The 21,689-nt window shown below is 41.2% G+C and overlaps 1 protein-coding gene across 2 annotated transcripts in view; it reads left to right on the top strand.

Annotated features, from left to right (window-relative positions):
* Nucleotides 1-21,689, top strand: part of Tmtc1 (transmembrane O-mannosyltransferase targeting cadherins 1) — a 214,994-nt gene that overhangs the window by 94,383 nt on the left and 98,922 nt on the right. For both annotated transcript variants that reach the window (XM_021190284.2, XM_021190283.1), the window contains exons 6-8: nucleotides 6,851-6,932; nucleotides 7,420-7,523; nucleotides 20,082-20,271. In XM_021190284.2, coding sequence (XP_021045943.1) covers nucleotides 6,851-6,932; nucleotides 7,420-7,523; nucleotides 20,082-20,271 — 376 coding nt within the window. The remainder of the gene's footprint in view (nucleotides 1-6,850; nucleotides 6,933-7,419; nucleotides 7,524-20,081; nucleotides 20,272-21,689) is intronic.

The raw sequence follows: 21,689 nt of genomic DNA, 5'->3' as shown, positions 1-21,689 counted from the left end.
AGGACAGCCTGGGCTACATACTGAGTACCAGGCCAGCATAACAGACAACTTAGTGACATCCTGTCTCAAAAATAAACACACAAATAAGTAAATAAAGTATTGGTAGTAGCATGCTTTTATGATTGAAATGAATCACTGAAAAATCAGGTTTAAAAATTACTTGTAATGTTTTGGTCTCGTGGAATTATTGTAAGTGGCAAACAAGCCATAAAAATATATGTCTGGGGCTGGTGAGATGGCTCAGCGGGTAAGAGCACCCGACTGCTCTTCCAAAGGTCCTGAGTTCGAATCCCAGCAACCACATGGTGGCTCACAACCATCTGTAACGATCTGACTCACTCTTCTGGGAGACAGCTACAGTGTACTTACATATAATAAATAAATAAACCAACAAACAAATAAATCATATATATATATATATATATATATATATATATATATATATATATCTGGCATGTACTGTTAATTGTGACTACTACTAATGCTGCTGCTATTCTTGGTTATTGTTCAGGCCATAAGAAGTAGATCGGTGGGGAAAATCACAAGTCTAGTTCTGGGGTGGAGTGGAGGAGGAAATGCAGAGAACAGAGCACATTACACTCCCACCTATTTAACACTTCTCCAGAAATGGCACCATGTTGTATGTCTCATTTTGTCATTACTATGGTCCACGCCTTAAAATAGAAATCTTGACATCTTGTTTTTCCACCAAGAATCTCTGTACCATTTCAGGCTTTCGTGAGTTTGGGATGCTATATTTTGAGAGTAAATCATTTATTTTCTTCTTGTGGAAATAGAATCTCACCAAGACTGTCTGAACTAGAGGACATGTTATAAATACAGTTACTAAAATATCCATTGTAGTAAACCATCAGAAATGACGTATGGCAGCTTTGTCTTAAGTATAACCTCAAGAAAACCCCTAAACTCTGTGGCTGTTCTATAGAATTGAAAGCCACTTCTCATTTTTCCATTGCTAAACAAACCACAGAGGGGGCTCGAGAAATGGAGCCTATAAGAGCAACCACCTGGAAAGTTCAGTTACATTCTCACTCTTGCCCTCCTCAGCATCTTTTTCTGGCCCCTGTCTGTTTCCTTTAGTTGCCTTTTGTGGGCTACCCTGCATCCTTGAAGAAACAGAAGTGCCAAGGCCTGGTCTTGGTTTAATTTACCTGAAAATGACAGTCACAGGTGGCAGAGCCCAGAAAGGGGTGTGCAGTTCTGTGCTACTGCTATGGGAATAACAAGCCAGCTGCCCAAACATAGGAGCCAAGGGCTGCCTCTTTTAAATGCGCGCGTGTGCACACACACACACACACACACACACACACACACAGAGAGAGAGAGAGAGAGAGAGAGAGACAGACAGACAGACAGACAGACAGACAGACAGACAGACAGACAGACAGAGACAGACACTTGTGTCCATACCATTCCACACTCTCCAACACCCAGTCAGGAGCAGCTGCTGTGCACCATGTTGTGGAAGCCACAGTGTCCCTGGCCTGGCCCCATGCCAGAGAAGGAAGGACTCAGAAGCAGCTCTAGAAGGTGGGTGGACTTGTCTAGAACTTGTAAGCAGCAAACTCTATTTGATGGCTTCATTCCTGTTCATTTTCTCTATCATCAAGCACTTGGATTGCCAGTTCTGAATATGCATCACTTCCAGGGATTTTTATGAACCCAAAAGGGAAGAAAGGGAGCACCGAGGAAAAGAGCTGAGAGGAGAAAGGGAGCACCCAGGAAGAGACCTAAGAGGAGAAAGGAAGAGACTTGAGAAGAGCAAGGGACTTTTGGAGGGCAGTCATGATAGATCCCTTTTTGTGAGCACTCCATAGCCTCAGTAATAGTGTCAGGCCTTGGGACCTCTCCTTGAGTTGGATCCCACTTTGGGCCTGTCTCTGGACCTTCTTTTCCTCAGGTTCCTCTCCATTTCCACCCCTGTAATTCTTTTAAACAGGAACAATTATGGGTCAGAGATGTGACTGTGGGATGGGAACCCCATCCCTCACTTGATGTCCTGTCTTCCTGCTGGAGATGAGCTCTATAAGTTCCCTCTCCCCACTGTCCAGCATTTCATCTAAGGTCCCTCCCCTTGAGTCTTGGGAGTCTCTGACCTCCCAGGTCTCTGGTGCAGTCTGGGGGTTCCCCCAACCTCCTATTTCCTGAGGTTGCCTCTTTACATTTTTTCTGCTGACCCTCAGTGCTTCAATCATTTTCCCTCACCCAATACCAGATGACCAATTACCCGCTCCCGGACCCCCGTCCACTTTTCCTCTTTCTTCTTTTGATTGCTTTCTTCTTTTGATTGCTTTCTTCTCTCTCCCAAGTGGGACTGAGGTGTCCTCACTTGAGCACTTCAGCTTGTTGAGCTTTTTGAGTACTGTGGACTGTATCTTGGGTATTCTGTACAGGTTTTTTGGGCTAATATCCACTTATTAGCGAGTACATACCATGCATGTCCTTTTGGGTCTGAGTCACCTCACTCAGGATGATATTTTCTAGTTCCATCCATTTGCCTGCAAAACTCAGGGTGTTCTCATTCTTAGTAGCTGAGTAGTATTCCATTGTATAAATGAACCACATGTTCTATATCCATTCTTCTGTTGTGGGACATCTAGGTTGTTTCCAGCTTCTGGCTATCACAAATAAGGCCACTAAGAACATAGTGGAGCATGTGCCCCTGTGGCATGGTGGAACATCTTTTGGGTATATTCCCAAGAGTGGTATAGCTGGGTCTTTAGGTAGATCTATTTCCAATTTTCTGAGGAACCTCCAGAATGATTTCCAGACAAGTTGTACCAGTTTGCAATCCCACCAGCAATGGAGGAGTGTTCCTCTTTTTCCACATCCTCTCCAACAAGTGTTGTTACCTGCTGTTTTGATCTTAGCCATTCTGATTGGTGTAAGGTGGGATCTCAGGGTCATTTTGATTTGCATTTCTCTGATCACTAAGGACTTTGAACATTTCTTTAGGTGCTTCTCAGCCATTCGAGATTCCTCAGTTGTGAACTCTCTCTTTAGTTCTGTTTTTTTATTGAGTTGTTTGGTTTTTTGGTGATTAACTTCTTGAGTTCTTTATATATTTTGGATATTAGCCCTCTATCGGATGTGGGGTTAGTGAAGATTTTTTTTCCCCAATCTGTAGGTTGCCAATTTGTCTCATCTACTATGTTCTTTGCCTTACAGAAGCTTTCCAGTTTCATGAGGTCCCATTTATCAATTGTTGATCTTAGAGCATGAGCCATTGAAATTCTGTTTAGGAAATGTCTCACTGTGCCGATGAGTTCAAGGCTCTTTCCCACTTTCTCTTCTATTAGATTAAGTGTATCTGGTTTTATGTTGATGTCCTTGATCCACTTGGACTTGAGCTTTGTACAAGGTGACAAATATGGGTCTATTTTCATACTTCTACATTCAGACAGCCAGTTAGACCAGCACCATTTATTGAAGATGCTTTCTTTGTTCCACTGTATATTTTTGGAGTCTTTGTCGAAGATCAAGTGACTTTAAGTGTGTGGTTTTATTTCTGGGTCTTTAATTCTATTCCATTGATCAACATGTCTGTCTCTGTACCAGTACCATGCAGTTTTTATCACTAGTGCTCTGTAGTAAAGCTTGAGGTCAGGGACGGTGATTTCCCCAGCTGTTCTTCTCTCTTCCAAGTGGTACCAAGGTGTCCTCACTTGGGCACTTCAGCACTCACAAAAAGGGACCTATCATGACTCTCCTCCAAAAGACCCAACAATCAGCTGAAAGATTCAGATGCAGATATTTGCACCCAACCAATGGACAGAAGCAGCTGACCCCTGTTGTTGAATTAGGGAAGGCTGAAAGAAGCTGAGGAGAAGGGCAATCCTGCAGGAGGACCAGCAGTCTCAATTAATCTGGATCTTGGAGAGCTCTCAAACACTGGACTATCAAACAGCATATACCAGCTGATATGAGGCCCCCAATACACTTACAGCAGAGGACTTCTGGGTCTGTGTTCATTCAGAGATGATGCACCTAACCCTCAAGAGACTGGAGGCCCCAGGAAGTTTAGAGGTCAGGTGGGGTGGGGGTTGAGGGCATCCACGTGGAGGTGGGGTGGAGTGGGGAGGAGGTGTAGGATGTGGAGCAGTTGGAGGGTGGATGGGGGGCTGGGGAATGGAATATGGAATGCAAAAATTAAATTAAAAATGAAATAAAATAAAAAGAAAGAAAAGAGATAAAGGGAGCACCAAGGAAGAGACCTAAGAGGAGAAAAGGGAGCACAGAGGAAGAGACATAAAAGAAGAGAGAGACCTGTGTTTGAGTGAAGATGCCACTCCCTGCAGTTACAGAACATTTGCTGCACAACCATGGCCACACATCTTCCTTGAGCCTGCAGGAGGTGGACCTGTCTCTGCAGGATTCTAACCCACTCCGTGTTACTGAAAGGCAAAGTCTGGGCCAAAGTTTCTCTCCTATGAAGAGTCATTATTCAAATGCAAATTTTAAGAGGAAAATCCTTTGAGGGGAGAAAGGCTTAAAGGAAGTGAAAGAACTAAATGAAAGCATTAGGGAGAGTAATACGCAGTGGAATGCCAGTGGGATTATGTGATTGAGTTCTGCTTTTTTTCTCTGCTTGACTATAGTGTGCAAGCTCCCCTGGAGGGGGTATGGACCCTTTATGTTTTCACAGGGGGCTTGTTAACCTCAGAAGCCAGCCAGTCCCATTCACAAAGCTGCAGCTTCTACTTTGAACCAGTGGGGACTGTGGCAGATGTGGGCTCTCCACTAACCTCTGACCTTCTTGAAGCTAATATTAAAATCTAATTTGTTTCCCAGGCCAGAGGACAGTAAGCAAGTTCTGGGGTGGATCAAAGACCTCTCAGTATGTATGAGATCCACCCCAGCAGCACTGTGTGTCTTACCTCACATAATCTTGGTATCCTTGTTTTTCAGAGACAATTGTGAGATCTTTTGTAGGTTGAAGACATTGTACCTCAAATTATATTAAAGAGGTGAAAGTAAACTAATGTTATCAGAGTTTACAGGGTTATCAGGGACGGGTGGGATGGTAATGTTTATTATGTAACAAGGCTACATCCTATTTTATATATTATCTCACTTATTTCTTACAGTATTCCCACAAAGTACATGTTATTGTCTTTTAAATGAGCACAATAGATGTACAAGGAATTGAAGAAAGCTGTTTCCTGTTGTAGGATATTTGATGACACTGTGAACCCTGAGATTGTGTAATTTATTGAAAAAAAAAACCTGTTTCTAGTTGTGTTGTGGTAAATTATATTTGAGGGTTTCTACTCTACCTTAGATCTTTAGTTCCCAAATAAAAGACATAAACCCTTTATATTTATAATAAGCCTTAAAACACTAAAACTGTGCAGATGTTAACACTCTAAGCTATTTTATCTACTTCCCTGCCAATGATCCTGAGATATCACTTGCCATGTTCTGCCTGGGCTGTTTCTCCTCCAACTGGATGGCTCTCCTTGCTGTGCACACAGGATCCACCTGCCCCATGGTGCCCTTTTCTTTCTTCCTCCTGTCTTCTTCTCTTGTGGTTTCTGCCTCAGACCCAAGCCCAGAAACAAAAGCCTTCCCTATTTCTCTTCTGCCCAGCTACAGGCTATAGGCATCTTTATAAACGGATAACTTGGGCGGCATGGTTTATATAACAAAAGCTGGTATATATGAGGATCTGCTCATCTTGGAGCAGCCAGATCTTGGGGTACAGAATTTAGCATTTGAATACAAGTAGCATCAGACCAACCACTACACAGTTGTAATGTGGCTTAGCCCTTAGCACCTCTAATCTCTCTGGCTGGAATATAGACACACCCTTAGCACACACCTTCAATCCCAAACAATGAAGATAAAGTTAGTTTGTAGAAAGAAGCTCCCATGTTTGAAAGTGAGGTCTGGTTGAATGGCAAGCAAAGTGCCAAATCACAGAAAGATTTGACAGAGTAGGATATGCCTAACTCTCACGAGAAGAGAGAGGGAAGGGAAGCCACTTAAGAGAGAGCAGTAGGGCTGGAGAGATGGCTCAGCAGTTAAGAGTACTGACTTCCAGAGATCATGAGTTCAATTCCCAGCAACCACATGGTGGCTCATAACCATCTCTAATGGGATCTGATACCCTCTTCTGGTTGGTCTGTCTAAATACAGCTACAGTGTACTCACATACTCACATACATAAAATAAATGTTTTTTTTTTTTCAAAAAAATAAATGTTTTTTTTTTCTCTTTTCCACAGCAATCCAATTTTCTTCCTTTTTTTGAAAAAAGAGAGAGAGAGAGAGAGAGAGAGAGAGAGAGAGAGAGAGAGAGAGAGAGAGNAGAGAGAGAGAGAGAGAGAGAGAGAGAGAGAGAGAGAGAGAGAGAGAGAGAGTGTGTTTTGCCAGGAGAGCTTTACAGAGAGAACAAGCTAGACACAGTTGAAGGCAGAACAGGCATGAATGAGAAGGAACCAGAAGATTGGAACAGATTGCCAGAGATTGAAGCCAAGCAGAGCTAAAAGTCAGAGGCTAAAGAGAAGCCAGATTGAATTAGTTATCTTGGAGAGGTGTTTGAGCCAGAATGGCTGAGTTGAACCAGCCAGCCAGAGTTCAGAAAGAACTAGAAAGGGTGAGCTTATTCAGCAGGAAGTCTCAGAGGCTGGAAACATTCTAGGCCCAGATTAGATTTATGGAGGCTGCAAGCTTTTGAGGCTAGACCTAGCTTAACAGACAGAGATGGCAATTATATCAGGCAAATAAAAGATGCTTTTACAGTTTCCACTTCTTGTAAGTGGCAGAATGGGAAATATTGTGCTGTAGATGGTTGCTCTTAGAGGCTCATCTTTCCTTTCCTCTTTCAGGTGTCTGACTAGAAGTACCAACAGAAATTCCCTTCTTACCTTGAGACCGTTTTTAAAGCGGGCCCTTTTGGTCATCAGTTATGTAAGTATATAATATGTATCTCAAATGTAACTAGTAAAGGGTGTTTTCATTTCAGGAGTGTTTCAACTCAGAGATATGCTCTAGATTATTTAATAAACTCACTGTCAATATAATCTTGTAAGGAAGGTTTGCAGGTGGTAAATGTTACTATTGAGCAGAGGTATATATGGAAGCATATATGGGAATCCAGTGGCATAGTGTGAACAACACAGTGTTTAGAGTCCTTCCAAAGAGTTTTCAAAGTGACCTGGTTGTATTAGTTATCTATTGCTGCACAAAACATCCAGTTCTGGTGCCCAGAGGCATAGATACAGCACCTGCTGCTTGTCCAGCTTGGAAGCTCAGCTGGATTATTTCCTACGTTGTGATATACAGGCAGGGTTATCCATCATCTGTGAGGGGAGGGGACTGTAGATGATCAGAATGCTTGAACAAAGATGGAAGAGGTGTGGGTAGACATTTCATCAGGTCTTCTCATTCCTCCAAGGTGATTGTCATTTTGTATTTCCGCCTGTGGATAATGGGAGGAACTATGCCCCTCTTCTCAGAGCAGGACAATCCAGCTTCATTCTCGCCGTACATCCTTACAAGGTCAGTGCATGTACATTCTGTAAACTTTATTTGGCACTTAGTTTTGTTGGATATTTTTATTGCCATAAATCATTTGTACAAAATAACAAGTCTCGTTGCAAATGAGTCCATACATACTGGATCCTGTTCAATATTATTAAACCAAATATTATTAAACCACAGGCCAGCTTTTCATTTCGAAGAGATAGTGATCATAAGTTAGCCAAGATGAGGATAGAAAGGAAAACACTGTTCATATATTTGAAATTCTTTTCAACCAATTCTGCCGAGTTAGACCTATGGGTCTCACTGGTATATATTTATTTATTTGACAACTATTTTATTAGATGCTTATTGTCTATAATATACATATCTTTTAAATGGATCTTTTGTTTGTTTGTTCGTTTTTCAAGACAGGGTTTCTCTGTGCAGCCCTGGCTGTCCTGGAACTCACTCTGTAGACCAGGCTGGCCTTGAACTCAGAAATCCACCTGCCTCTGCCTCCCAAGTGCTGGGATTGCACCACCACTGCCCGGATTGAGTGGCTTTTAAAATAAGCATTACAGAGCACAGCACAGAGATGTGTGTAGAGATTGGTAAAACAGCATAACCTAAAACCAAGGAAGGCTCAGAACAAAGATAGTGCTAACTGTGTCTTTTACATCTTCAGAAGTTCCAGAAGATGTGGAATTAGGAAGTGATGTTGATGCATATTCCTGGCACAGAGTCTGCTGTGGTGCACTGCTTTAAGATATGATCACAGTTATCAATTTAAATAGCTTCAGATTATATTCTCTGTGGTGTTTTAAACATTAAGATATCATGTTTAATTATTTTCATAGTCAAATATGCTATAAATATCTTATACTGTTATATCATTTTAATGATAATTTTACGGAAGTAACCTTTACTATTTTGGTATATATATTTTCATAATATAATATGAAACATGGCAGATCTTTTGTTTTCAGATAGGGTCTCACTATCTGACACTGGTTGACCTTGAACTTGAGATCCCTTGCCTCAGCCTCCTGAATGCTAGGATGAGAGACAGAAGCCACCACCCTCAGCTAACAAAAAATCTTAAAACTGAATTTGATGAGTAGATGACTTATAGTTGAGCTTATTGGTATTTCTTAGAGGTTGCAGAATTTTGACCCCCAATCTTGTGTTAGGCATCAGCCTTTGCCCTGTCAATGTAGTATACATGTTTTAATTAATATACTTCATTACTTATTTTGCCTGTATGTTTTTTTTACATTTTGTGAGATTTTTCTATTTTCATTTTTAAATATCTATGTATTTTATCTTTTGATACTGAGGGTCAGGTTGGTACAAGTCAGCCTTCCCTTAAACCACACAGCCTGCTCTGCTTCTCTTTTCTAGTGCAGACCTTTTTTATTTATTTTTAGCATTCAAAACCAATATCTTCCTAATCTGACATATTTTTTAATAAATATTCTGTCAAAATTGCTTTCATTACTTTGACACCTGTTTGTGTTCGTGATCTTTTTCTTTTAAAGATTTATTTATTTTATCTATATGAGTACGCTATAGCTATTTTCAGAGGGCATTGGATCCTATTATAGATGGTTGTAAGCCACCATGTGGTTGCTGGGAATTGAACTCAGGGCCTTTGGAAGAGCAGTCAGTGCTCTTAACTACTGAGCCATCTCTCCAGCTCTGTGTTCATGATCTTGAATACCATTTCCTAAATCTCTTATGCTGGTTTAGCTCTTAAGTAGTATAAAAACTTTGTGATGTTGTTAGTATCCTACATTTTCAAAATGTTGTTCAGTCTTAAGCTTGACATCTCAAATTCAGCTCCCTGGTAATGATGCCTATCCTTTTTAGTTGTCACTAACATTCAGTCTCCAGGCTCTTTGTCTGGGTAATTTTAGATGTGGCAATTCATGGATGAAGGGTTCTGGTCCATAGCTTCTTCAGCAGTTACTTTTTAATCTTTAAAAGGAAACAGGACATCAGATCTTGTCTCTGCTTGGTGAGCCCTCTGTCTTACGTAGGGTTACTATTGCTATGAGCAAACACCACAGCAACTCTTATAAAGGAAAGCATTTAATTAGGACTGGCTTATAGGTTCAGAGGTTTAGTTCTCTTGTTATCATGGTGGGTAGCATGATGACATACAGGCAGACATGGTGCTGGAGAGTAGCTGAGAGAGAGTTCTATATCGAGATGGGCAGGAAGCTGGAAGAGAGAGTGAGCCACTGGGTCTGGCTTGAGCTTCTGAAATCTCAAAGTGTACTCCTAGAGACACACTTCCTCCAACAGAAGCATATCTACTTCAATAAGGCCACGCCTCCTAATAGTGCCAGTCTGTGGTGGCCAAGCATTCAAATCTATGAGCCTATGGGAGCCATTCTTACTCAAACTACCACAGCCACCAAACCCACCAAATTCATCACACTCACCATACTACCACACCCACCGCACTCACAACTTGGGGGTGATGTCCTTTAATAGTGGGGTGATTTCAACTCTAGGGTGATGTTGCTTGTCCTTGTGGTGATTTCCAACCAAGCTGTTTGTATATGAATTGAAGCAACCACTCTTAGCTTCACTGTTACATGTAGCCTACTCCATAAACTTAGCAGTGCTTGAGCCAAGATGCAGAGATGAAACAAATACTTAGGGGACATGGAAAGAGAATATGCTTTCAACTCTCCAGTTGAGTATTTCATTCATGTCTCATGACCCCGGCAAACCCCAGTATCTGGCTCAGGATCCTAGTGTCTGGATACTACACTTGATCGCTGATCATGGCCTTCCTAGCTAAACCATCCCAGTCACCAAAAGGGTAAGGTTGCATTTTGCTTCTGGTTGTTAGCCTAATGGCAACAATCTCTGGTGGAATCCTTGGCAGAATTAGGACTTCAGCCAAGTATTTTCCAGGTCTTGCCAATTACTCCCAAGGTACAAGTAGATTTTCAGTGAGGTCTGATAGGCATTTCCATCTGTTTTTTCCATCCAACTCAACTAGTTCAGTCCAAACAAAGTGATGGAATAGAATATTTCAGCTACTTACCTTCACTTCCACCCTTCAGAGTCTTAAATGGGCTCAAATGGTAGCTCCAGCTATACTCAAACCCATAACAATCCCCCTGCCTCAGTTTCCCTTGTATTTAAATTACAAGCTTATATACTAACATGCCTGGGTATATTCTTCTTCATTTTAAATAATATCTTTCTGTTCTTGAGTTTCAGATTTCAAGATCTTCCATATTAGTTATTTTTCATGACATTGAGACCAGAAATCCTGACAGAAACAGCTTAAGGGGGGAAAGGTTTATTTTGGCACATGCTCTCAGAGGATGGCTTGGTGGGGTGACTGAATCCACAGCTCTGGGAGCAAATGGTGGCTAACTATTCTAGGGAGCAGAGAAAGGCCAGAAGCCAGGCCGAGCTGTGAGTCTCAAAGGCTCACCCCTAGCAACCACCTCTTAATGGTTCCACAACTTCCCAAAACAGCACTAGTACCTGGGAACCAGTGAGACAGTGGGCAACATTTCAAGTTCAAACTATGACACAGCCCTTATGAGCTCACTTGACCTCACCCTCCTGGTAAGTTTGTCTCCAGTTGTTGCACTGGAAACAGAGCTTCCTAGGAGCGGTTTTGCTGGCCTGGTCCAGCCCAAAGCCACTTCCTGTACTAGATTTGTAAACTTTGTAGGACTTTCGAAGTTATCTTTTATGCCATCTCAGAGGAATTATTTTCTTTTTCAAAACATATAAAGGTTTTGAATAAATGAGATCCTTCAGTATTTCTCCATTTAGTATTGACTGTAGTTATTTTTTGCATGTTTTCTTTGAAAGTCCTTGTGGCTCTATAGACATGTGTTTGTTTCCTATGTATTCAGTTGTTTCCTGTTTAACTGGACTGAGACAAGAAGTCGCCATGGTATGATCATGAGAAATCTAAAAAGAAATGTATCTATAACAACATGACAGAAATGTCCAGGATGCTATTGGCTATGACACAGGCCCTGGCTTACTATAGTATATGTTAATGCTACAACTCTCATCTTAGGACCTAATATAAGGAAACCTGATAGGTGTGATTTCCTTCTGCTTAGGTAGTATTCTAATAGTAATACCTAAGTAGCTTCTCCACTGCTGTGATAAAACACCATGACCAAAAGCAACTTGTTGAGGAATGGTTTATTTCATCTTAGAGTTTACAGTTCATCAGTGAGGGATGCCTAGGCAGGAACTTAAGGCAGGAGCTTGAAGCAGATACCATGGAGAAATGCTGCTTACTGGCTTGCTCAGCCTGCTTTCTTATACAGCCTAGGCATACTTTTCTAAAGATGTTACTGCCCACAGCAGACTGGGATCCCCTATATCAATTAGTAATCAAGAAAATGCCCCACAGATATGCTCATATATCATTCAATGGAGGCAATTCCTCAATCATTCATTTGCTCAATCTTCAATGAGACTGTCTTCATTATGGCCTCATGGTCTGCCATTGGTCTTACAACTTGCCTCTGTTTGTCTCTTCACAGTTAGCGCTCAGATTGTGGTGCTCGGTGCTGTGTCCAATGGGTATTTCTAGTGCTCCTGGTATTTAGAAGGTTGATGGTTTCTTGATACTTTTAGGATAAGGAGTCAGGGTTCTGTCCACTGCTGTAGTCCTGACATTCTTCTGGCCACCTCCTCCTCCATTCTGTGACCACTGTTTCTTCTCTAAGACCTTGCATGAGGCTTCTTAATCCGAATGGCTGCCCCATTGCTTTCAGTTACACTTTATTGTGGACTGTTGACTGATTTTCCTTTATTCTAGAGATAGGAATTTTTTGTTTTTGTTTGTTGACACACGGTTTCACTATGTACCCTTGGTAGTCCTGGAACTTGCTCTGTAGACCAGACTGACCTTGAACTCATAAAGATCCACCTGTCTCTGCTGCTGCCTCCAAGTACTAGGACTGAAGATTTGTACCATTGTCCTGTTGTAAATGAGGATTTCTTAAGATTTGAGACCCTGTCTTAAAGTCCTTGCATTGACTCACATGAAAACATACAGAAAGATTGTTACTATGGAACTGCAACACCGTCTTAAGTTTTCCTCTTGGAGACCAAAAAGATAATCATAGATGTTTCTCCTGGAGCTAGGAACTCCTGCTTTCCCAGATGGACCTTGTTCTCATGTACATCTCCCATCAAGAAAAGATGATCAAAAAAAATCCTTGACTTGTTCCATGTTACCCACATTTCTGTTCCCTATCTGTGCCAACTATGTAAGCAGACATAAATCTTTTATGCTAATATCTTCACAGATACTATTCATAAAAGCCATTTGTTCTTAAACTTTTCTAAAATCTTGGACAAAAGAACAGATCTGTGTTATAAGTTCACAATACAAGTAACTTAGGTTGTGATCCTACACAATGTCTTGAAGCAGCTCTTCCCTGGAGAACTTTCATTGGCTTTATTGTTATTTTTTTTTTTTTCGTTTTTTGAGACAGGCTCTCACTCTGTATCCCTCGGTGGCTGTAACAGCCTCCTTGCTAGAGCAAAGGCCCCTGAGCCCTGGCCATTCCATGGACTTCTAAATTTACTTACCTACTTACTGACTCTTGCCTCATTTCTTTGCTTATCTTCACCTTTGCCCCACTTCTGTTTCTCTTTCTAATACATTCCTGATTGTTTCTTATCCAGTCCCAAGATTTACAGGCAATCTAATTATCTCGATTCCATCTGCATATCACCAAGGTAAGACTAGGCTATGGATCCTACTGCCTTCACAGCTCTGGGCTGTTAATGCATTTTATAGTTGTGCCAGCTAGAACAGCTGAGTTGGTGTGGCAGAGGAAAAGGAAGCTGGTGAGACTCACAACTCTCACATTAAAGCTCTCACATTCATAAGACAAGAGTGAGTGGAAATAAAATGAGATACTCCCTTGTAATAAGATATTTTATGACTTGGTTTCAGCATTCAAGGGTGCTCAGTCCTGTGTTGTTGCTGTCTACCCACATCCAGTCTCTCTCCTTGTCTCTGACCTAATGTTGTACTGTTTTGATGTTTGTCATGGATAGAATATCAATACAGTCATCATTATTTCTATCTTAAGAAAAAAATCACAACAGCATGTTCATGACACTTGCCAGCCCATAGTTGGTGATTCTAAAACAGCATCAAGTGTTCAGTCTACCACACTGCTCCTGTCTCAGCTTTCAGAAACCATCACCTCTGCCCACACCAGAAGTCATTTGCCCCACCCTACTGCTAGAAGACTGGATGTGTAGTGTTTCCAGTGTGCTTTGGAGAACCTATCAGATATGCCCATGGTTATGTTTGCTTTTAAAATGATGATTGATAACACAGTTAAAAGAATTGTTTTATTCAGTTTGAGGTCTAAGTTTTTAGAAACAACTCTTACCAAATATTTTACTATTAGTGAATGTTCTCCGTTGCATGAACCACGAGAACAGAACTCTTCAGCCTATCAGTACCTTCACAGACACTTGTCTGTTCTGTTAACCCACAGCATCAGTTATTGAGTCTAGGTCCAAGCTATCCCCTGCCCCCACCATTTAAATTTGATATTAAAATACTGTCATTCAACCACATAATCCATGCCTGCCTTCTTACCACCAACACAGTATAAACACCCTTATGGAGAGTCCAGCCAGAGCTTATCACCTTCAGCACCTAAGACATGCACAGAGAATGAGTTAATATTGGCTAAATTCAAGAGAAGGCTTTCTTTTGATTGGGAAAGACAGTGTAGGAAGTGGCATCCTTAGGCTGTTCCTGTAGATGATGCTGAGTAGATTGTATCTGTATAGCCTTGCCGTTCCTAGGGCACAGGAGCCTGGGAAGTCTACTGATGTAAGAATAGAACAATTTGGGAACTGTGAGGTTGACAGTAAGCAGCCACTGTAGAGGAACAGAAAAGATCATCAAAACCCACAACCCTAATCTCCAAACCTGGTGGGTCCAGGTAGAGTCCACAGGGCCAAATGTCCAAGGTTTGGTGATGCTAACATCAGTTTCAACAGAGTTCATAGCAGTAGTATCCTTAAGAATCAAAGCAAAGACACCCCAGATGTCCACTTACTGCAAGTTACATCAGTTGGAAGGAGGTTGTTTAGCAGAGAGAATGAATGAAGTTCCATAGGTGAAGAGAAGGAAGATTCCAGCAGCACATTACTTACGTAAAACAAGTAAGAGCTACTGCTTGTGGTGTGGTTTTGTTCCTGTGTCCCAGTCAAGGAAGTGCATTGGGTTCATTCTCCTTCAAAAACTGAATGGTAGGAAGATACCATTGCAGAAGTGCAAAGAAAGGATGAGCTTCTCGGGGTAGCCCCACCAAACAGCCCAATGAAACCGTATGCATCTGGAGACCAAATTCTTCACTTCTGTGAGGAAAAACCTAGAGTGATTTAAAGGCAGGATGTGTTTTTGAAGACAGGGCCTCTCACTCTAGCCCTGGCTGGCCTGATGCTCACAGTGGGCTGGGTCCATTATATCATAATCAATAGACAAGACAATCCTTTAAGAAATACTCACAGACCAACCTGATCTGGGCAACTCCTCAGCTGAGGCTTCTCCTTTTCAGATAACTCTAGACTGTATCCACTAGGCAGTTAGGCTAATCATGACAGTAGCTCAGGCTGGTCTTAAACTTGCTGTGATCCTCCTGCCTCAGCCTCCCAAGTTCTGGGATTATAAGCATGAGCTGCCACGTCTAGCTATGAAACTCCCTCAGTCATTTCTGGGTTTTCAAGAAAAATGAATCACTAAATTGTTTACATTGAATTTTCAGTTCTCTGTGTTGTACATTCTGTTTTGTTGGCAAGACATTTTAGTGGCTCCCCCCACCCCCTGCCCCTGTTAACAGGATTTATAGTAGAAATGTGGTAAATAATTCATTTTGGTTTTGATTTACGAAAGAAAGAAAGAAAGAAAGAAAGAAAGAAAGAAAGAAAGAAAGAAAGAAAGAAAGAAAGAAAGAAAGAAAGAAAAAGGAAGAAAGGAAGAAAGAAAGAAAGAAAGAAACCAGCAGGGCAGAAATATTGTACAGGCTACTTTCTTTCTGAATTTTTTTTTAGTAGTTCCAATGTAATTCATAGAGGATTTAAAAAGAAACCCTGTAATTGTTGATGACAGTTAGCTCAAATAGCCCTCCCTAAAAGATAATTAGTTTCTGGAGTGATTCCAAATGGCTTCTTTGTTGCTTATATTTGCAAAACATTTTCCACTGCTATGTCCATATCTTAGAAAGTACTTAAAGAATTTGCTAGTTAGCTGTGTGATCAGAATCATGCAAACTAGAAAGCAGTGACTGTGTCTGGTCTGTGATTTACTGTGTTTTCATTGAAATTGTAACTTAAAAAAAAAATAAATGCATCTTAATTTTCTTTTAGTTGGTACAACATTGCAGTTCCAGAAAACAAGCAGGGAAAGGAAACTTACAGGGCAGAGCAAACATATGGTCTTAACAAAAAAACCCTTCATGAGTTAGCAGTGAGTCTATGGGCCAGATGTAGCTAGAAGTAAAATATTAGAGCAGTCTTGTCACCTCTCCTCTATTCATGAAAGAGACCAAATACACAAAGAAGTAGAGAAGGTGGCATATGCAGGCTTCTGCACTCGCTGGGTTTCAGTGCTCACAATCCTCTGCTGCCTGGTTCATTCATGCCCCTCCTCTCTTCTTCCCCTCTGTGCCTGGTCAGTTATTTTGAAGCAAATCCTAAATCATGATTTTGATATTTAGTTTATTTCGCATGGCGGTTTTGCATTATGTAATGTTATCGTACTTTAAATTTTGATGAGCTTGTGTATCCAGCCCTATTATTCATTAATATTATATTTTTCCAACTATGTAACAGTTGTTTAGTTTAATAGTGGTTTCCTTGAATTAGCCTCTTTCTTGGTTACTTTTCCTAGCACTGTGATAAAATTTCCTGACAAAAGCAACTTCCAACTTCAGGGAGAGCTTATTTTAGCTCAGAGCTTCTGGGGACAGCCTGTTAAGCTGAGGGAGAAATGACAGTAGGAGCCAAGGGCAGCCAACCAAAGGAGAGGCAGTGAGCTGAACTTCACTGCTCAGCTGAAATTCTCCTTTTTATTTAGTCCAGGACTGAGGCTCAGCACATGCAGACACCTGCTGTTAGGTTGGGTCTTCCCACTTCAGTTCACCTCATTAGGATAATCTCCTAAAGTACACCAAAAGGCTAACCTAATCTAAGTAGTTTCTCACAGATGTGCCTGGAGGCCTGTCTCTTAGGTAATTTTAGATCCTGTCAAATTGACAATCAGCAAACCATCCCAGTATCTAAATAGAATGCCCTGTAGTATGTCTCTTAGTCAATTCTTAACTTAATGTCCTCTGTTACCATTTGCTTGTTTAAGAAACTAGCTCATTGGTTCAGTGATTTCTTCCATAGCCTGGACATTGTATCTTATTCTGGTCATGGAACATATTCTATTTGGTTCTTGTATATATTCTGTAATAGCAGTTGGTTTTAGAACTGGTTCAAATCCAAGGACAAGACAATTTCATCATAGTGTGTATGTCTAACAGGCATATTACGCTTTCTGTCTCTCTTTATGACATTAAACTAAACTAGTGAGCTCTGTGTACCTGGTTTGTTTGTTGTTTGAGACAGGGTCTTACTCAGTAGGTACTCTAGCCTGGCCTCTCTGACTCATGGTTATCTACCCACCTCAGCCTCTGCTAAGTCATTTCCAGTAGAAACTATTTTAAGTAATTTTAAGAGTGTGAATGACAACTGCCTTGTTTGTGAAGTGTGTTGCTCAGCATCCACCAGTCAAGCCATGCAGAGATTTTCCACTGAACTGAAGGGAAGGGCATCTTGCTCGAGTGCATAGAAAGCAGCCCACAGTAATGCATTCTCAGGTGATAGCACATAAACCCAAGACCAGAAGGAAGTCAGTCCTTATTTACTAATTGCTCATTAGCACTTTATTAAGAACTACACGAGACACGAGTGGCGGAAAATACCATTGAAGCAGTCCCACTCCTGGCTGTTTCTATGTTGGAGTCTGAGAGTCAGCACAGAGTGGTCTTCCTCACTGACATGGTGATTTCTCACTGCAAAGTTGGAGGGAGAGAAGATGATGGAAGAGATCAGCTTGGATGATCTGAGGCCTGGAGTGATGGATTTCAGGCTGAATTAATACTCAGCCATGGGCTTGTGTTAGCTACTTCTCTTGCTGTGAGGAAAACACTGAACAAGAAAAGCTTAAGAAGGAAACAAGGTAGGGTTTTTTGTGGCTCACACTTTAAGCATGACTCCTAGGTGGTTCTAAATTCTGTCACGATGATCTTCAATATTAATTGTCACAGAAGGTAACACAGAAAATCTGCTCTGGCCCTTGTGCCAATCTGAGAATCCTCCTGTGGGGAGGGCTTCTCTTTAAGGCCCTGCTACATATGCAGTTGGAGCCATGTGTACTCTTTGGTTGGTGGCTTAGTCCCTGGAAGCTCTGGAGGGTCTAGTTGGTTGATATTGTTGTTCTTCCTATGGGATTGCAAATCCCTTCAGCTCCTTCAGTCCTTTCTCTAACTCCTCCATTGAGGATCCTGCACTTAGTACAATGGTTAGCTTCGAGCATCTGACTCTGTATTTGTAAAGCTGTGGCAGAACCTCTCAGGAAACAACTGTATGAGGCCCCTTTAAGCAAGCATTTCTTAGCATCCACAATAGTTTTGGAGCTTGGTGACTGTATCTGGGATGAATCTCCAGGTGGGACAGTCTCTGGATAAGACCCTGTATTCTTAACATTCATCTCATGTTTCCTGCCCTTTCACACTATATAATTTGCATTATCGTATCATATAGTCCTTGAACACAAGGTGTAACCTGTTTCTATTTAATTGAATATGCAATATCACAGATATAACTAGGTTGTCCATCATTTAAAGTGGGGAAAACAGGTTTTACTCAGTAACTGTTGACAATAGGAGGAAGAGTCTGAGTCCATTTGATTTGTATGGACCTGTTTGCTTTATCTGCTTGCTGACAGTTAATTAGCAACCTGTACCCTACAGCACTGGAGACAGATTGCCTTAGACTTCCTCATTGGTTGAAGTTAAAGTATGGCTCTTTGGTATTGGAGAATGATAGTTCTGGGTTTGTTTATTTAACATAGGCATGTGTTCATTTGTGTGTGCCTATGAGAGTATAAGAATGTACACGTTGTTTACAAGCCAGAGGTCGACCTCTACCTCAGAAATATTGTCCACCTCCATTGAGATGGGGGTCTCTCACTGGCCTGGAAGTCATTAAGCAGATTTTGCTTGCTCTGGTGATGTCCTGTTTCCTCTGATGTCACAGAAGCTTGTCACCATGCCCAGGTTTTTGTTTTGTTTTGGTTTGGTTTTGGTTTTGGTTTTGGTTTTGGTTTTGGTTTTTCGAGACATTTCTCTGTGTAGCCCTGGCTGTCCTGGAACTCACTCTGTAGACCAGGCTGGCCTCGAGCTCAGAAATCCGCCTGCCTCTGCCTCCCGAGTGCTGGGATTAAAGGTGTGCACCACCATGCCTGGCTCATGCCCAGCTTTTTAAAGTGGATTCTGGAGTTCAGATTCAGTCATCATGCTTGTGTATTGGGGATTCTGCCCGATAAGCCATCTCTCTTGCTATGGCTCTTAGCTGTAAGGTTTACACAGTCATGATCCTAACCCACTTTTTTTACACAGCCTAGGAGGGATGCCTAGAGAGGGCATTAGGTGTTGACCAGAGAAAAGAACAGCTTCTCTTCTTAGCCATGCAGTCACTTGGACAAGCATTTTAATGCAGGTTGGGATGGACAGATCATCTTGGTATGTGGCTTTGTAAAGCTAGAAGCCTTGTGGCAGTTGTTTGCATCCGAGTGCAGAGGGTTGGGTGGATCTGTTCTGAGCTGAGAGCCCTGAAGTTCTCAAGGACATTGAATATTGCTTAATGACTATGCAGGCTAAGTGAATTTAGGAGAACTCACTTTCCTCTAATTGCAAAGAAGATGTTTGAGTGGAATGCCATCTATTTCACCTTAAAGCCTTGTCCTGGGCAGAAAGTGAGGATGAGAACCCACCCATTACCTTCCTCCCATGATGTTCTCTACCCTAACAACTGTGAATAAGAGATTTGATCCTTCTGTCACAAATATTTTACTTTCTGAAATAGTTAAGTCTGGATCCTTAAAATCTGCTATCAAAAGAATGAGATGTTTTAAAATGTATTACAGGTTCTAGACAATAGCAAGATGAGACAGTTTAAGAGACAGGGTCTCCTACAAGCAAGAGTATGTTTACCATTTACTGTCGTCAGAAATTCCTTCATTGCATTTATTCCAGATTCCATATTTACTTGTGTGATAAATTTAGATATCTTCTATAGGAACTATGTCTTATTTGCTTTCTGTTGAAGTTAGCATCCATCATGGTGGTTAGAAGCAGTGAGATAAGTTCCTAGGAGATCAGTTTAATGGATGGTTTGACATCTTTCCCTGCCTTCCTCTACCAGAAACACCAACTGAGCAGATAAATTGTAGTAAACAAGTGTTTATAAAATGTGAGAAGTTGTATTTCAAAACTGTTCTCTTTGTAGGTTCCTTACCTATTCCTACCTCCTGGCCTTCAATGTATGGCTTCTGCTGGCACCCATCACCCTGTGCTACGACTGGCAAGTGGGCAGTATCCCTCTGGTGGAGACCATATGGGATGTGAGGAACCTTGCTACCATCCTTCTGGCAGTGGTGATGGCCTTACTGAGCCTGCACTGTGTGGCAGCCTTCAAGGTAATCTTTAAGAGTGAATAGATTCTCATATTTGAAGACGCAGTGGATCTGTTACTGCTGTTCCTTTTCTTAATGAGGGTCTGGGTCAAAATCATGTGCATCTTACTCAGAAAACTTTGCAAATTAAATTTTTCTAATAGGTAATATACATTTAAGTCTTTAGCAGGGATAATAGACCATGCCAACCTTAATTTTACAATGTCTATTTAAAAGATTTACGTGTCTTTATGTGGCTGTGCTATATGTGTATAGGTGCATTTATGTGTCTCTATTTGGGTATGTCATGTGTGTATTGGTGCCTGTGGTGGCCAGAAAAAGGTAACAGATCCCATGGAGCTGGAGTTACAGGTGTTTGTGAACTGGCCAACAGGGTACTGAAAACCTAACTACTCTGGCAGGTTAGCCACTGAGCCACCTCTCCAGCTCTGTGCAATTTTTTGATAATGTCTAGATATTTTGTAAAAGTAAAAGTTCCCTCCTGGTGTGATTGGCTGATACTTGAAGGAATGTATTTTATACAATGTCATAAGAAATGAAATCTTAATAAATGATACATTTACAAATATTTAAGATATGATTGAAACTTCATATCCACTTAATTATATTAGATGGTTTCTTCTCCAATCAGAAAAATATGAAATTAAACAGAGTTAAGTTAAATCATTTGAAAAAGTGATCACAGGTAGAAGAAACTAGAAAATAGTGATTGAGAAATTGCCACCACACTGATGAAACACCTCTCACCTGGGGTGTCCTCACCTTCCTGGTTGGAAATAGTTGATTGGATGTTGGAGTAAAGCGACAGCAGCTACAATTTTTGTTTGTTCAGTGTTTTCACATGGACTTGTGTAGCTCAGACTGTCTGTGAATTCCATTTGTATCTGAGGGTGACCTTGAGCTTCTGATCATCCTGCTTCCATCTCCTAAACTCTGGGATTACAGGCAAATGTGGTCATGCCTCCCTAGTAGCTAGAAGTTAAGGGGGAGATTTTGTAAGTGAGGAAGCTGGACACAGCTTCCCAAAATCCTCTCCATGAATTCATGGTGACTGCTAAGCCATTATATGCGTTCATGAAACTCTTTGGAATATGAGACTTGTTTGGGGCAAGTCAGAATGACTTCTTCCCATGCAAACAGGTTCAGCAGTAGAGGGCAGACATTCACTAGTGAGAGTTAGCTTTGTATAATTTTTGTTCAAATCATTGGCTACCACAGAACCAGCCAGGCACAGGAGAGATACCCAGAAATCCACACAGAAACCAAAAGCAAAACAAAGAAACAATAACAACAATTGTAAAGTTCTGACCAAAATCTTAGCACTCTAAAAAAAATGCAGGGCTGGGAAATAACTCAGTTGTTATAGTACCTTCCAAGAATGTATGAAGACACAAGCTTGGTTTCTGTGAGATAATGGAGAT

Source organism: Mus pahari, chromosome 2 (genome assembly GCF_900095145.1).
Source record: "Mus pahari chromosome 2, PAHARI_EIJ_v1.1, whole genome shotgun sequence".
Classification (NCBI taxonomy): Eukaryota; Metazoa; Chordata; class Mammalia; order Rodentia; family Muridae; genus Mus; species Mus pahari.
This window is presented reverse-complemented; position numbering and strand designations above follow the sequence as displayed.